The sequence below is a fragment of the Volvox carteri genome (genome assembly GCF_000143455.1).
Source record: "Volvox carteri f. nagariensis unplaced genomic scaffold VOLCAscaffold_56, whole genome shotgun sequence".
In the NCBI taxonomy this organism is placed as follows: Eukaryota; Viridiplantae; Chlorophyta; class Chlorophyceae; order Chlamydomonadales; family Volvocaceae; genus Volvox; species Volvox carteri.
Window position 1 is genome coordinate 369,052 of NW_003307599.1, and position 17,147 is coordinate 386,198.

The 17,147-nt window shown below is 52.5% G+C and overlaps 3 protein-coding genes across 3 annotated transcripts; 2 read left to right on the top strand and 1 right to left on the bottom strand.

Moving 5' to 3' along the window:
* Nucleotides 1–259: 259 nt before the first annotated feature.
* VOLCADRAFT_121476 (uncharacterized protein) lies at nt 260–1,799 on the bottom strand. The gene is made up of 2 exons (XM_002955964.1): nt 1,417–1,799; nt 260–707 (listed from the first exon to the last, which is right to left on the bottom strand). The coding sequence occupies exons 1-2, from the start codon at nt 1,787–1,789 to the stop codon at nt 625–627; spliced, it is 456 nt and encodes a 151-aa protein (XP_002956010.1). The 5' UTR covers nt 1,790–1,799; the 3' UTR covers nt 260–624.
* A 776-nt stretch (nt 1,800–2,575) lies between these two features.
* On the top strand, nt 2,576–3,407 carry VOLCADRAFT_96911 (uncharacterized protein; the record flags this gene model as incomplete). The annotated part of the gene is made up of 2 exons (XM_002955911.1): nt 2,576–2,818; nt 3,213–3,407. 2 exons carry the CDS (start codon nt 2,576–2,578, stop codon nt 3,405–3,407), a joined length of 438 nt encoding a protein of 145 aa, XP_002955957.1.
* A 5,454-nt stretch (nt 3,408–8,861) lies between these two features.
* VOLCADRAFT_107013 (uncharacterized protein) lies at nt 8,862–16,282 on the top strand (the record flags this gene model as incomplete). The annotated part of the gene is made up of 14 exons (XM_002955912.1): nt 8,862–8,927; nt 9,169–9,362; nt 9,470–9,518; nt 10,194–10,315; nt 10,578–10,671; nt 11,288–11,393; nt 11,672–11,865; nt 12,318–12,398; nt 12,841–12,990; nt 13,358–13,472; nt 13,837–14,072; nt 14,500–14,800; nt 15,198–15,629; nt 15,939–16,282. 14 exons carry the CDS (start codon nt 8,862–8,864, stop codon nt 16,280–16,282), a joined length of 2,484 nt encoding a protein of 827 aa, XP_002955958.1.
* Between the last annotated feature and the right edge of the window lie 865 nt (nt 16,283–17,147).

Below are 17,147 nucleotides of genomic sequence, written 5' to 3' on the forward strand. Positions count from 1 at the left end.
GGTGGTCACGCCCGTGAGTCAACGCGGCATAGCAGCATTGATGACCGAATCCCCTGATTCGGTCGACAGTGATGAACCCTGCCTTGGTGAAATCGTTGGCGGTAACATTTTCACCAGTGATAGAAGTGACAGCAATGCAAAGAGTGAAATCCACGTGCCCGGTATCGTTGCTCTTTGGTTTCGACCCCCACAGTGTCCGCTTCGCCGCGAGGTCGGCATGTATACAGCACCTTTGGTGCACCGAGATAGCACTCCTCGACCTGATGAATTTTACAGACTTTACAGATTTTTTTCGGAGGACAGCAGGAAAACCAAATTTAATAAAACTCAGACCAGGCCAGTTAAGCCCGTGTTGCCTCGTGCATTGCTACTGCCGCCCTGACCTCAACGGTTAACGGTCCCTAACGGCCTATCCGTACACAGGGAACATAAACATTATCAACCGCCCTCTCCACCGCCCACTAGACGACCCGATACTAAATATTACATGATATTCCATAAAAATACAACCGAATGCCGAGCAGCTAAAAGCCTTGTTGCCGCACGCATACTGGCAGCAACTCTCGCTCGACCAATCAATGCATACATACATACATGCAATAAGCCCAATTCGACGCTCCCGGCTCATGGCTTGGACTCGCCGCGGAAGATGTTGGCAATTTCCTCGAAACGCTTCTCCGCGGCCTCTGCCAGCTCGCCATCGCAATCTGTGAATCCAATCCAAGGCCGACAACGAAAAAAGATGACGAGTACGAAGACTCATAGGCGCCGCTGACTCAGAAGCAAGAGGCACGTTTCAGAGGTTGGCTAGAGCACATTGACGGTGGATATGGTGCCAATGGCAGAGAAACTTGGCTTTTACATCCTTTGGGGGTTTCCATGCGTGGCAGATCTACAGGAGGCTGAGCACACACACCGATCCCATCCCATGTGCAGAGCACTTCTCTCAGGTTGTGGCATTCGGCCAGTACAGGTTTGCACAGATTCATGGGTATATAATCACGTTGCACTACGTTTGTTGGCGACAGGCAAAAAACCACCTCGCTTGTGCTAGGTATGTACGACACCGTACGACAGGCAGCAGGCTTTCCGTTCCCCAGTCTCGGCATGGTATTTGCCTATGCGGCCCCTCTTGCTGTAACACCAGCCGAAACGTTTTAAAACCGCCTTGTGGCATCGCGTGTGCACCAGAGATCAGTATCCGCTACGCTAGCACTCAATCAGCGAAAAGAATCTTCGGGCGGGAAGGATAGGAAGACGTAGGAAGTAGCGAGGAGCCGTGCACCTCTGTGCGTTGACCGCAACTCTCCGCAACCGTGCCCAGTCACACCCAAAGAAACGCTCAGACGCGCGCTCTTTACGTTTATCGTGCTATCAAAATAAACTTTAAGTTGCTTAGTATGGTTCCCTACTCACCATACATGTTCACTCCCTTGCACTTCCAGGCCATGTTGTCGTCGCGCTGTCGGAGCTTCTCGGTTACGGACATGTCGACGCGCGCAAAGGAGATGCTACTAACAGTTGAAGTCCGCTCGTTACTTGAAGGAGATGCAGGCGCGCTCCCGGTAGGAGCGGGCGATGAGGGCGAGGAAGCCTCAACAGCGAACGAGGGCGTGGGGACCGCCAGAAGCATCGCTGCTGCGGCAGCAGTTGTCAAAGCGATGTTTGTCATAGTAAGGTTAAGCTCTTGCCTAGGTGAAGTTGCTCGCGTTACGACCATGCGAGTCGTCCGCGAAGGCATGTTGCTTCGGCAAAGAGACGATGCGTTTGCGCGAGTGGCGAGAGCCATTTTCACTGGACTTTCGTAATTTTGGTGTTAGTTCCTTTCCTTACTTGTGCGACTGACTTGCAAGGGCTTGCAAGGAGCAAATGCACCGAAACCAATTGGACGAGAATCTTGCGCACGGTAAGCAATCGAGTAAAGGACTAAACACATTGTTTATATCCTTGAGGTGTATAGTCGCTTGCAAAAATTTGGAAGATAGATACGGGTTCCACACATACAAGTTTATAACAGGTTTTCAGTTCAGCTGAGGCTTCGCGAACTCGCTCCCACAAACTGCCATTCGTGCACTTAACCAAATCCCATAATTGTTATGTTGACCGAAGAGACAGGCTGCACATTTAGGAGGAACGGGTCTGCGCAGACCCGTGGGACCATGCTGGACCGCAGGAATAAACATGACGAGAAAGGCTCACACTCGATCGCGCTGCTGCCCCCCATGTACCAATCCTCGTACACCCGCGCACATGACACGCTGTAACACTACGCCTCTAACACAACGTTTGTCACCATTTCAAACGTTGTTCCAAACCTCGTCACTGTTGGACTCTAGACGAGTACGGCGCGTTACGGGCCGCAACCAAAGCCTTCCGTCACTCCAAGTAAGGCTCCACATGCATCCACATCCTGAATCCAGATATACCTCGTCAACACAACAGTTACTGCATTTTTGACGTTTCGCCATAAGTCTCACTACTCGCCTCCCGTGCCCATATCTGCATCACCACTCCGTACGCTTAGGGTTCTGAAACAGCTGCCCGGGACACACGCACCTTCAAAGATTTCCGTCACATGGCCGCGTTCAGTATTCCCGGGGCTGGCACAACGCGGCTGCATCTCCCGACACTGCTACTGTTGCTAGGGTCGCTTCTTGCATGTGGTCTAGTAGTGCCTGCAGTAGGGCAAGCTGCCGGGAAATTAACTTCAGAAACCTACGACACGCCGGCCGACTATATCTGCGCTGACCAGACACTGACGACGCTATGTCGCATTATCCGGGCTGCTGGTGAAGGCGAAGGCGCCGCGGCACTCAAGGTTCGCAACGGCCCTGGAGGAGTATCGAATACCGGATGGAAGACATCAAAAGGATGTTTTGAGTACGCAAGCGCGGATAGGACAGTTCCTCTTTCCTATCTGCATAAGCGTATACGTAGGGGCGCATTTACTGGGTTTGTTCGCAGAGAACCTCGTGAAACAGTTACATGTAAATAGTTACATGTAAATATATTTATGTATATAAATAAGATGTTTGCTTCATTTCGCCTTGCTGTAGTGCGAGGAATGCGGCAAATGAAGTTTGCCTGCTGGTTTGGGCAAGTGGCATTGGTCCTGCCCTAGGTGGACACATTCAACGTGCATATCCATATACATAATCATTCACAACGAGAGAAAAAAATCGCCATGTGCTCTCCTCTGCTACACATCGCAGAGTGGCACAACAATTGAGACTGTTTTTGCGCCCACAAACGACGCCTTCGACAAGGATTCCAAGAGCGTAGCATTAAAACTCCAGCTGAAGGACTTTGCCGACATATTCACCACCTCGACCGCTGCGGACCGCCTGCTGCGAGGGCTGATTGTGCCCAACCAGGTATATGAAAAAGACTTCGGTCGAACCGGATGAGAAATGTTACATCGGGACGGGTAGCTCGCATGCCAAAGTCAAAGCAACAGTTGACTTACGTCAATAGGGTACGCAAAAGGGCGCGTGGTTAGTTCATGGTCAGCGCGTGCCGATTTCCCGCCCGAATACGCACGTTTAAGGCCCTCCAGGGCATACGCGGTGATATTTTAGGGTTAGATGTGTTAACTTAGGGTGTCGGGTTTGGGGTTTTACACAGTACGTGATTGGTTTCCATTTTTTTGAGGGATTTTTTCAATAATGGGCATTAAGTTATGTTTTGGCTTAAGGTTCCCTACTTTTACGGGTAACTATATAAATAAAAATGGTCCGTTACGGGAGTATTCACTAGGATCGCTAGTCAGCTCAGCTCTTCTATAAGGTTTTTTATGTCTTCAGATTATACTTCTGCATCAATTAGGACAATCCCCACTTGATCCAAATTCCGGAGGCTCTCTTCTCCTACGTTGGTGCGCAGATTATGTTTTTGGTCAGTTCATTTTATCAGCTGAAAACCCTTTTAAGCTGTATTCTGCCCCTTCTCCTTGTGTTTTACAAAGCTACTGATGTTGGCCTGAAGAAAGTTAATGAAGATTGGACCAAGTCTGGATAAAATTAAATTCACTAGAAAATAATTTATGTGAACCTATTGATTTGATTTTGGAAAATTTCACTCGCATTTAATTCCGTTTTAAGGAAAGGTAATAAATCACAACATGGCCAGTGGAGGCGACTTTGAACTGAAGCAAGGTATGCTATGTTGACCATGAATTCCTAAAAGATAATCAATTAATCAGGGCAAAAATTAAAACAGTCATATCAGCAAGGGGATTAATTTTTTTGTGCTTTTATAATAATGATGCTAGCTTTATTTATTGCTAATTACTCCTGCCATATTTAGCCATGTATGTATGTTGTTACAGGGTGGTTAACTTCGCCAGCGGCCCCCTTTCCCGGGGCAGTCCCTGCTCTCCCCTGCTAGAGGGGCACCCTAATCCGTCACCCCATCCGACTTCAGAATGTATTCGTTGGGTTCGGCAACTCACCACCAGCATCCAACCAAATCTAGCGGATCAACGGCGCATCAACTTAGTTCCCGGTCAGCTAGCAAGTTGATATTATCACGTCCTATACCGTCCATATGATGGGGGGCCACCTCCCATATCCTCACTCCTCAAACACGAGGAGCCGGCTGGCGCTCGGGTCGGCCGGGAGCCGAAGTCAGGCCTTAACCTCTGCCAGCCGCCTGCCCTAGCCATGTATGACGATGGTGATTTTTTGGTGATTGTTTTTTTTATTGCAACGAAGCCTGTAAGCAGGATATGGGAGATCCCATATCGTATTTCATCTCTCCCATAACGGGAGCCGGCTTGAACGAGATACCGCCGGAATCATCGCATTTTTGGGGGGATTACACATGTAAACTAAGATATGACATCAGTAAGCGGAAGAGGATTTTGATGACTACCCTTTACATGTCAAGTCTCCAGGCATGTATGTTTTAGAACGTTTTAGCTTCCGTCAAACTCGGGGCGCTGTTACCAGTTACTTCGCGCCAAACTGACCTGTACGTTGAATCCCCTTTCACAGGCGCTCCTTTCTTCTGCCTTCAAGAACAATGCCGATTATCGAAACCTGCTGAAGCAGGATCTGGAGTACAAGACCGCGTAAGGATCGACTCGATCCCTCGGAGGGACTGTCATTGGGTCCGGGGTCTCAGAGCTAAGGAGACCACCTATAAGGCCCGGGATCTTGTGGTGCATGTCGATGCAAACCTCTTTCGATTTCTCACAATCGCCTATGCGACTGTCTCTCTTGACTGCCTGCCAAACTGCCCGACCAAACTACCCGCCAAGCTGCCTGCTTTTTAGGTAGATCGTCAGGCAGTCCTACACCGCTATACGCACAGTCGCCCTTTTCCTTGGCTTGACTTCAACCTGCAGGTGGTTCACAAATCAAGTCTACATCGAAGGCTCGCGGACAGCAGAAATCACCGGAAAGGACGTCCGGGCAGGACAGGTACGTAAGTGTACGGCAGATACGGGTTTACGTACAGTTCTGTACGGATGACGGTGTATGACGGGTACGGGGTTGCATGGGTCTTCGTCTTCCCTCAGTCCCACATCTCCACCACATGCCCGCCAAGCTTTTTGCCTGCCTTGTACGACGCTTGGGCGTACGGCATGGAATAACGTAGGAAGTCTACAAAGGTTTAAGTGCACAGCATCGGGGGCTTCCTTTTGGCTTTAGCACGCAAAGGAGGGAGTGTTCCTGAACCGTTTGGGGAAGTTTTCAAAACGGCCGCCCGGGATCTCCGCACTCGATTTGCGTCGGTTACTTAGTGCAACAGCAGCAGGCCTGCTCGATCCCGAGCTTTATTGTTAAGCTTGAAACTCAATAGAAGAGTTCTCATAAAATGTTGGATCCCTTGTGAGGGGGGCTGTTAACTAACAACATCCGACATTCCCCTTTGCCTGTCCCCACACTTCGGCGGAAGGCGGTCGTCCATGTGGTCAACCGAGTGCCGTACCCGTGAGGATGTTCGTACAGTGCGAGATCTGCCACCTGTGGTGAACGTAGGCGAACGTAGGCGACCTGTCACCCTGCTGCTGAGGGGGGGGGGTTATCAGGTCAGCATGGGGCGTGCCAGGCCACGTTCCCAACCTCCGGATCATCCCGCACAGCCTTGATTCTTTCATCACACAGGTGGACCTAGGCCGTTGGCCCTGGTAGTTGTTGTGGCAGTTGGTTGGTTAGGAGTTGGTTGTAGTTGACACAGGACGCGCAGGTTGTGCATATGTAAGGCCAGGCTTTTTCGTGTTGAGTTGCTCAAGTTGGTACATTTCTTTGTCGCCGAAGAAAATAGCGGTGTAGGTGCCCTGCCGAAGCAAGCGAAGCTGTAAGGAACAGAAGTGACAGCGGGAGGCGATGGCTATATGGCACGTGGGGCCCTACCCAGACACACCTCGCACCCTTGTTTGGGATTTTTCACTTGGACTCGGGCAATATTTGCAGGTTCACGTTATAATTGAAAGGTTTACACACACATTGTTGTGAGCCGGCGCAGGACAGAGCCACTCTCAAGGTGATCCTGAAAGAGAACTGAGATGGGCCGCGGACAGCGCCAAAGAAGCAGTACAGCTACTCCTGAAACGGAAAACCTTTATCACAACCAGTCAAAGAGGTGTCAAAAGACATCGGATGCGATACACTAGCGAAGATGTAGCCATCCAGTGTACGACCCGTACTATTGCACGACATCGTAAAAAAAAGTATTGAGAATAGCTACCTGAAACCACTTTGTGCACGTGCAAGAGCAGTTACTTCTATCTCTGGACGTTTCTCTTCAAACGTGCAGAGATAGAAGTAACTGCTCTTGCACGTTACAACTCCCCTGCACAGCACCTCTTGTGCTTCTGTAAGGTATCTCTTTAAGGTATCGTTGCATCCAAAAATACCACCTTGGCAGTAATAGTACTACAAGAAAGTAACCAAAAGTAATCAACAAATATATTTAGGTTAAGGAGGCGTAGGGAGGGGCTGTGACCGGCCCCGAGGATAAAGGTTCTTCCGGTTTTTACGGGGACGGGCGGTCCTTTGCTGAACTTGCGTTTTCTCTGACGACCTCCCCCTCAGCGAACTTCACGGCAAATCTTATCATAAAGCTACATAGCTACGGTATTATATGCAACTTTGTGCATGCCGGCACGGATCACTTGTCCTTCCCTTCCAGGCTTTGTGTGTCTATTACAGCGACAGGCGATGTACCCGTTGGCACGGTTTATTTGCTTTACGGTATAGAAGCTTGGTAGCCCGCTGTTGTTAACAACAACAACAACAACTAGTTCGGTTCGCAGTCCTCTGCACCGCTGTGTTGCCTAGCCAGGGGCTGGGAGAGCGTCCCGGTTGGCGTGAGTGAGGGAATGAGGCGCGCGCGGAGGAACAGACGGACGTAGAGCCGCGCGCCCATCCCTGCGCTGTGTTTCGGCCCGGTCAGGGCCCCCGGTGCTCGTCCTTTATCGGGCGAGCCGCCCACAGTGTAACACCCCATCAACAACAAGCCCCCGGGAGATCCCAACAACATGCCCCCAGGGTCGAGACCTGTCAAGGTCGAAAATCCTTCCAATGGTGGAAGGTAAAAGCGCCCCTACTCGATGGAGGGTGGTGAACTGGGATAAAGTTGACTTGCGAGCTGACCAGGAATGGAGTTGGGCCGCCGTCGATCCGGCAGATTCAGTTGGATGCCGGTGGTGGGTGCGGAACCTGAGCGATCCACTGAGAAGTTGGTTAGGGTGACTGGATAAGGGTGTCCCGAAATACTGGGGAAGGCAGGGTTTCGCCGGGTAGAGGCCACGGGTGAAGAAGATATGAACCCCTTGTCCCACACATCAACAACAACTTCAACTTTATGATATAAGAGTTGCCGTAGAGGTCACAGAGGGAGAAGTCGCCAGACGGTTAGCCAAACCTATCAACAGCGTCCAACCCACAAGGTAGCTTATGATAAATCTCCTAAAGAGTGCCAGCCGAATGCAACATGTCCACAGACACCATGACTCCTCTTAAACCAGGGTAACAGCTGCGGGTCCTAAATTTACCCATGTACCAGGCAGCTTGAGATGGTTGTAATCTCCCTATTTGAATGATTGGTATACGTTTGCGGCTTTGGTTTTGCATTTGTGACGGATGCCGGATGACGGATGTGATTTTGTCGGCTACAAGCGCCTGACTTGCAAGCAGGCAAATGCAGGGGAAATGCATCCCTATGCATTATATGAGCATGTCGGAGGTCAGCACCTCGTGCCTGGAAAGCACTGAAGCTCGCGGGGATAGAAAAATCCGCTCGGGAGCGGCATGGAGCCGCCGCATCCGCCCTTCCGAAACCCGCACAGGCTCGGCCCGAGCCGAGTCGGCCGGCAAAGTTGATGGTTGGGACTGTAATGGCAAAGTTGGCACAAGCTGCCATGCGGAAATCTTCGTTGGCCTTAATAGAAATGCTTAGCGTGGTCATTAAACTTGTGAAAAAAGCAAAATGCGCCCGTACCGTTAGTACAACTACGTACGAATGGACTCCAAAAAGTTTTCACTGTAATCTCGTAATTCTTGTTTGAGTTACTGATGATCACATCGATGCTGCCAAGTTCCCTTTAGCAGGTCTGTCCTTGAATGCGATCACACTCCTATTTGACCGGGCTTTTCTGCAGCTTTCCAATGCACCTACTTGCATTTCAATTACAGCCGCCGGGCTCGTTTTATGTCACCATTACCATGCTGCCGCCGGAACCACCATAGCCATGCTGGCTTTCGTCGACTTCCCTGAACCTTAATTTAGAGTTACCCTGAAGTATTGCCATTCTCCTTTTCTCTTACACTCTTTATTTGCCCCCAGCCACTCGAACAAGCCAGCCGCTCCTCGCTGATTAGGTGACAGCAGGCAGGCCGTGGGTCAGACGTGAAATGGCGGAAGAACAGGAACAATATGTTGAGGAGGCTGCACTGGTGGATGACGCAGATATGGGCGAGGTGCGAGATCGTCTTTACTTCAAGCTTGACCTGGCGGGCTGCGCTAAAATAATTTGCGTAACGCCCTACGTCTAGGATTATGCCGGAGATCCACAGGGCGATGGTATAGATGATGCCCCACCTGAGGGAACCGGCGACCAGGTACTATGCACAGCAATCGGGCAGCGGCCACTAAGGGCTTGCCGCGGACCATCTCTTTGATAATTAAAATTTACCATTTTGTCTATGCGCACACTTGCAGCCTCAGATCCCAGCAAACGAGATTGAAAACGGTGGCGGCAGTGGCGGTGTCGACCCCCCGGCTGACGGCGAGCCGAAGAGCGAAGGCGATGAGCCTAAACCTCAGGAGCAGGCTCCTGATGACGTTCGCGAGCAAGAACTTGCAACCGCAGAAGATGAAAGGCAACGAAATCAGGAGCACGAAGAACAGCAAGGGTGGGTTATAACGCAGCTGCTCTCTGCACTACCACGTCGGCGTCCTCCCCGCCAGCTTTCATTGTGTTCACATTACGCTTAACCAACACCCTGGATGCTTTTCGCAGAGCGGGAGATTCAGAGGATCCCATGAGCCTGCCACCCCATGGGACCGAGGTGAGCGCCTCTGCGTGCGGCGTGCGCTCTTCGGATTGGGTGGGGGCGTCCAAACGCGGCGGCCCGCACCCGCCGCTTCGGAATGCCGCATATCATCTCCAACATAATGCCACCGCTTAATAGCGCTACTATTAACATTTCTTTGCCGCATTAATAATCGGATAGCCTCCGGATTATCTGCATAAAGATTACCAGGTTGTCCCAGTATCCTTCAGCGCCTACCGGATGCGCAGGGATGTGCAATAAAATGCAGTGACTAAAGAGAACTCCACGAATTTATAGGATGTCGCCTCCCGAATCCGTTGTTAGCTGCTCGAATCTCTTTCCTTCGGGAACAGTTGGCTGGCACTGCAGGAAAAGGAGGGTCTCAATGCAAGGTGATGCATGGCGGTTTTTTTTATTTTCTTGGGGAGGACCGTCGCTGCACGTTGTAACCCCGCACCAGGGAACTGACCCTCTTTACTTTCACATATTATTCTAACTTGTCTGGCTCCTTCTAACTTGTCTGGCTCCGAGGCTCTTAGGGTCTCTGGTTCGTATGGGTACTCCTTACACACCTCTGCATTGCATATGCAGCCAAGGTGTAAAACACACACACACATAGCATGCATGCATGTGGCCTTGCTGTCTTGGGTGCTGCTACAATGCTACGTGTTACTATTGCGGCTTTGACAGGTGTTCATATCAAAGGTGCCCCGGGAGGCTACAGACGCCCAGGTACGGGCGTTTTGTGAGATGGCTGGCGAGGTGTTTGCCCTCCGCATCCCCAAGGACCGTGAGAGCAACACCAACAAGGGGTGAGTAGTGGTTAATTGTAGTAATAATAATAATAATAATGGTAGTAGTAGTAATAATAATATTAGCAGCCATCCGTGTCGCTAAGCCACGTCGTAGGCATTTGCAACAGAATAGAATGAACAAATACCTGGACTATTATTATTCCTTGTCGCGCGCGCAGCAGCTGGCCGGTGCAAAGCACCGGGCCGTAGGCCATGGCCACCGGCCTTGTCGCATCCCTGATGTGAACATGCCTGTCTGTGGGAACATGTCTGTTTGCAGATACTGCTTTTGCGTTTTCAAAGCTCGCGAATCTGCGGAGAAGGCCATGACAATCCTGGAGGGAAGGGAAGTCAAGGAGTTTCCTGGGCGCCGGGTGAGTCGTCCCGACACCTCCTCCTGCGCCGCTATATGCGCATATGAAGGATTACAATGTTTGAAGGCGAGGCCAAGGCCAAGTAGGGGCCTGGGACGTGGGCCTACGTAGGTTAGCCAGGACTAGGTGACGCTGCTAGGTGCTGTCGGGCTCCTGCCATAGTGCCGCTGATGACCCGGCATCCCCCCCACCGCCACCGGAAAGGCTGCGCACATATTAACGGCACGTGCATTGAGCACCTGGAGGCACCATTAGGCACCTGCGCTGAGCACCCGCTTGGAAGCAACTCTAGGGGTGTTTTGGAGATCTTCTGGAGCAACTTTGGAGATGTTTAGGATTTGGACAAGCCTGATTTCTGTGTATCGCTTTTTATTACGAAGCCGAAGCCTTACTGTGTTCTGCTATGTGTAGTCCTAGGGACCAGTTGGGCAGCGGTGTCGTTCTGTTGTCGTCCAAATGTACCGCACCTTAGTCCCGTGTGTCGATGTTTGCTTTTTTTGGTCTTGGGTTTTGAACTGCTGTGTTGGGAGCAGCTGCACACCAGCTGGATGCCCCCCTCGGGAACTGGATGCCTGCTGGGTGCCGCCGTCGCTGATGAACCCCCGCGCTGATGCAGGTTAACGTGGTGCCCTCCATTGTGAAGAACAAGCTGTACATTGGCCAGATGCCCCGGGACATTACTCGCGAGGAGCTGGAAGTCCTGCTCAAAGCGGAGGTGGTTGGTAAGTGGTGCGGCCGTCTTGGCATGTCTGCAGGGGAGTCGGTAGAAAGATGGGAAAAGGCATTTTGTGTTCCTTTGCCTGTGGGCGGCCGTTGAAGCTCTCGCGATGTATCCTTGCTGGAATCGGTACGCATAGCCGTTAAAAAAGGGAGGGTGGAGGCATACATGTCCGTTTTGTTATGTGTTTGTGTAGCGTGTTCCGTTTCCTTGCTTTCTTCTTTACATGTACACAGCGCGCTATGAAGGTTGGCATGTCGGGTTCTTTTTTACGGTGCCCAGGCTTGGAGAAAATCGAGCTAATGATGGACAAAGAAACCAATCAGGCGCGGGGTTTCGGCTTCATCGCATTTTACAACAGCGCCGCAGCCACCCTGGCGCTCCGAAAGCTCAGCCGTCCCGAATTCCGGCTGCGGGGCCACCAAGTGCAAGTCATGTGGGCCGACCCCAAGCGTGACGAAATCGGCACGGAGAAGGTGCGTGGTCTGTGGAGTGGTTTGCGAGTGGCCTGCCTCTGGTGTCGCCGCCTGTCTTCAGGCACGAGCGCGCGATATGTGCAGAGGCGTGATGAGTGATGGCATACAAACTCGTCACTGTTTTTCCATACAGAATAAAACGCCCTGTGTTGAATCATTCGAATTCACGTAGACTTGGATCCATGTAGAGGAGACACATTCTCCTGGGGGCTGTCTTACAAATTAATTACTTTTTAAAGTTGACTAAGTTGAGCTCTATGCAGGCGGCTCTATAAAGCCTGCTCTGCTGATGTGTGTCAATGCTCCATGCCCTCTTGTTTCATAGTATGCTGGTCGACTGTTTTGCACCCATGTTGTTACATCCTCTGCTACCCACTACCCACCTGCTCGGGGCAGTTGATTTTTTCTTGACTTCTTTTGCATCACACAAATTCCTACGTAATGCCCCAAAGGTCAAGTCTATCTATGTGGGAAACCTGCCGGAGCAGTACACAGAGAACGACCTTCGCGCCATTTTCTCGCAGTACGGCACGGTGAGGGGGGGGTCTTGCTTCGGGGTCTGGGTTGTCCAAGGGAAGTCTCTGTCGGCAGCATGGTGAATGTAGGATGTAGGGTGTAGGTAGGGATCCGGTTGTGCTCTTTCAAGGGGGTCTGAGAAATAATACTGGCAAAAAAACGCCATTGCCGTTTTCCTTGCGCCCTCCTGAAAAGCCCTTGTTGCCTGATCTTGTTGCTTGTCCCACCGTAATGATGGCGATGGCGATGTGAGAGGAGCAGCTGGGTTAGCGAGGATGGAATTAGCTGGGTTAGCGAGAACGGAATGGCGCGGAACTGGCACCGCCCCATGGTGTGCTCTTCCCGTGGCCCAGTTGTGCCCGATGTTGTTGTGGCTCAGGTTTAGCCTCGTGCTGCCGCCCTATGTCCCCCTACCCCTTATTACCTACTTACCACTTTACCCGCTGCTGGAACGTGCAGGTCGAGCGAGTGACTCTGCTGTACATGCCCGACGATCCAACCAAGTTGCGGAACTACACATTCATCAACTACACTGATCGTTCCTCCGCTCTCCGCGCCGTGAGCGAGGCAGAGAACAAGAAACATATCATGACTGACAAGGAACTTATCGTAAGTGCTGTTTTGGCACTCTGCATGATTATTTTTTATTAAAAAGGAACCTGCTGCGCAGGAGCGCTTGTTGAAAAGATAAGAACCCTCTAAATTATTACTCAATGATAAAAAACCAGAAATCCTTGTCCGTCACTTCTATTTGTCAACGTTATTTACATACCAGGGGTCCTCACGTAGCCTGCCTGTGCTATTTTTTTGCCGCGGCGCCCCATGCCCCGGCCGTGATGTGCCTGGCCACACTGGTAGCCAGCGTCTTGCTTTGTACTACCCGTGTGGGGTAGCTGTAGTGTGATCCGCTGTGCTCTGCTTGTGAGGCCCTCGTTAGTTCACGGTCCACTCCCCTGAAAAAAAAACACGTGTGCAGGTTCACATGGCGAAGCCACAAGCTCAGCGCGATGACGGCATGGGCATGGTTCGCGGCTACGGCCCCGGCGGCTACGGCTACCCACCACGGGGCTACGGACCGCCTGGGTATGGAGGTGAGCAGTGGGGGGGGGGCAGCTGGGGCAATGGCGAAGTGCTGGGCCACTGTAAAAAGCCGGACCTGTTCGCCTACTTGACAGCACCCACCACCAATCTCTCCGCCTGGAACACTATTGCCCCTCCTGGGTGTCCTAGGCAGGTATGTATTAGGCAGCAAGCGAGGGGGCTGCAGGAGCTTCCTGCGCAGCAGCGTAGGCGCACGTGTAGGATGTAGGGTGTGCCGTGTGCCTAAACTTGGACGGTGGACTGTGAAATGAGCTCACTGTACGCGCTAGCACCTTGTGAAAGTGCACCCTAGAAGTCGATACCTGTCGCTAACTGCCGAAACCCACTGCCCGTCTCCCACTGCCATGCGTGCAGGTGGTCGCGGTCCGGCCGGTCGTGGCGGTGGCCGAGGCGGTCACGGCGGCGGCCGTGGCTACGGCGGCGGCGGCCGCGGGTATCATCAGGGCGATTATGGATATGGGTACGAGGAGGGCTACGATTATGGATATGAGGAGGGCTATGAGGAGGACTACGATGGCTATGGGTACGGCTACAGCTATGGGGGCTACCCGGGCATGCCCATCATGCCAGTCGTGGTACCAAGCGGCCAGGTGGGAGAAAGCGTCTGTTGTGATCAGCATGATTATGGGTGGACTCAGGGCTTGGTGTCGCGTTGCAGCTCGTCTTGAAGATGGAGATGGCTTGGGGAAGGGGTCGGCTTTGTTCGGAATTCGGGAGCTGTCTTGGCATGGAGTGGAAGGAGATGTTGGTTACGTTCACTCGCACAGCGGAAGACTAGTGTGGCGCTCACGGATGAAGTGTGGAGTAGCGCCATGATGGAAAGTGTTGCATGGAACATCAGAATATAAACACCAGCGTATATTCAACTCGGTGGTGCACGCCTTTATGAAATCAAATCTGGTTCCTGGCTCTCATTTGGGACGTGATTACATGGCTTTTTGTTCTTCCAGTTACACAAGGAAGGAATGTGAGCGTTCTGAAGTAGTCGCGGTTTGGCTTTCCTGCCGTGCCACGCAGTTTGGTTATGTCATGGGCGGTGGCACCGGTTACCATGAAGGTGGAAGCTCCGGAAGCGGTGGACCAGTGCGTCGCGGCCGCGGTGCTCCGGCAGGCCCTGGGCCCCGTGAACGCAGCGCCGAAGGTCGCGCCGAGGGCCGCCCGGGTGTTGAGTATGGTGGTGCATCGGGCGCCGGCTATGGAGGGGCTGCCTACGGTGCAAGCGCCGGCCGTGGCGCCGGCGGCGGCGGCGGTGGCTACGATGATCGAGGCTACGGGGAGAAATACCCCGCTAGGGGCGAGTACGGTGGCGCCCGTCAAGGTGAGCTTGGATTTCAACTTGGACTTGAACTTGACATGTGTGAATTTGGATACCAAAGGATTTACAAAAACCTCCCGACTTGCGGCTTGGCTTCTTCTTCTTCTTTTTCTTCTTCTTAAAGTTTCATATCGGTATCAATTTTCAACATGTTTGTCGCTGAATGTACTGATATACTGAATGTACTGATATACTGAATGTACTGATATACTGAATGTACTGATATACTGAATGTACTGATATACTGAATTACTGATATACTGAATGTACTGATATACTGAATGTACTGATGTACTGAATGTACTGATATACTGAATTACTGATATACTGAATGTACTGATGTACTGAATGTACTGATGTGTCCGTCTGATGGTTCCACGATGGTCGCATATATGCGCAGTGTCTTACGACGCCGGGGCGGCTCACAGGGATGTGGGGGGTTATGGTGGAGGGGAACGTTACTACGGCGGTGGACATCAGGGTGGTCGCGGTGGCGGGGCCCCTTCACGTGGAGGGTACGGGGGTGGTGAGCGGGCTGCCGCTGGCGGCAGCGGCAGCGGAGGGTACGGGGACCGGAGTGGCTATGGGGACCGGAGTGGCTACGGGGAGCGCGGCTATGGGAGCGGAGAGCGTGGCGGTGGTTCCTACACACCTGGGCATTACGGCGGGGAACGCGGTGCGCCTGCTTATGGAGGAGAACGTGTCAGTGCGGGATATGGCACAGAGCGAGGAGGGTACGGCAGCTCTGGAGCTCCACCGCCGTACAATGCGCACCCGCCCAGCCGCGGGGCCCCTGTCGCAGGCGGCTCGGTGTATTCGTCCGGGAGCGGAGGTAGGGCTCAGGGTTTCGTTGTTTTGGTTACGACGTGCACTTTGCGCGTGGACTAGAAGGGGGCATGGAGAGGGGATGCTTGGCAGAGGTTGCTACGGTGGATTTTAGCGCCTGCTGCTACGTACTGCTGACTACGTAGGGTCGAAATGGTTTCCCACCTTGCGTTTCCGAGTAATCTCAATTCTTCTACACAATAGCATGCAACCGCAATGGTAGCCGCCGTTGTTTGGCTAGTTGCCTGCCCTACGCGAACCCGAAGTCCTGACAAGCCTTTTCCTGGAATATGACTTCCAAGGTGTTGTCACACAGCAGCCACGAGCCTCATCCGCTACATCGTCGGCCTGCTGTCCCTCAGACTCAGTTCGATATACCTTACACTCTACGCGTTACAGGTGTTACAGGTTACCATGGCGGGTCTGGGGCCTACATGGCTGCTAGCGGCGGCGGCGGCGGCGGTCGCCCGGGCAGCTATCAAGGCGGGTCTGGCAGTTATACGGGAGGTAGCGGGGGTAGCCGGCCGCCGGCGGGCCCTGCCGGCGGCAGCTACGGCGGCCGCGGTGCTGGCGGGGCTCCTTCCGGACCTCGCTATGCTCCATACTAGACAGCACGTTCTACCCGCTTTTACCTTTGGTGCTGATTTGGTGGAGATATGAGTCCGCCGGGTCCAGTTCGACTGGATGGGTGCGGCAGGGCGAATGCAGGTGTTGTCTTGCAGTTGACTTTTTGACTTTTGAGGTTTTGCTCAGGGGGGGAGGGGACCTGACTGTACACGTGCAATGCAGCAACTTTCCTGTGTGCGCGATATTTTGGAGGTGTTCTGTGTTCATTACCCATTCTGGCCACGGCCACGGCTAGGGAGGTGCTGGCCAACAGGCAAAACGATTCTGATTTTCACGCTGCGGTTTACTGCGGAGCTGCCGTTCTGTTGTAATACCCGGTGTGCGGGATGTGAGGGATATGCTGTACCGTATAAGCTTTGTTGCTGATGCCGCTGTTGCGCAAATAGGCCGTGTCGTAAATGATACTTGTGGTGTAGTCGGACGCGTTACATCGGAGTCTTGTTTTTTGAATTGCATGGCGCCACATATGACGCCTTTTCGTCCGGAGCCATGCGCAGTCCGTTAGCATCCTTTCCTTATAGAACAGAAAGCTTGTAAAACGCTCCGCAGGACGGCCTTGAGGTCGAGTTTGATTCCTCTGCGCACCCAGGACGAACCCAGAACCTGCATGCGCGTTTTGCAGGCAATGCACATGCGTCGCGCAAAATTAAGAGTCCTTTCGACTCGGCATAGTACTGTTCTTTTTGGGTAGTCTCAAGGTATCGTAGGACGGTTTTGAGGATCTACGCACACGCTCGCTGGTAGCAGCAGCGCGGCAACAAAAACGCGAGTCGTTGTGGAGAGGGCATAAAACGTCCGAGAAACACAAACCTCCATGGTCCGCGGTTGAACCGAACTGCCTGCCATATCTGTATGGGGGGGCCCTTCGCCTTTACTACCGCAATGCAGCCGTATTCTT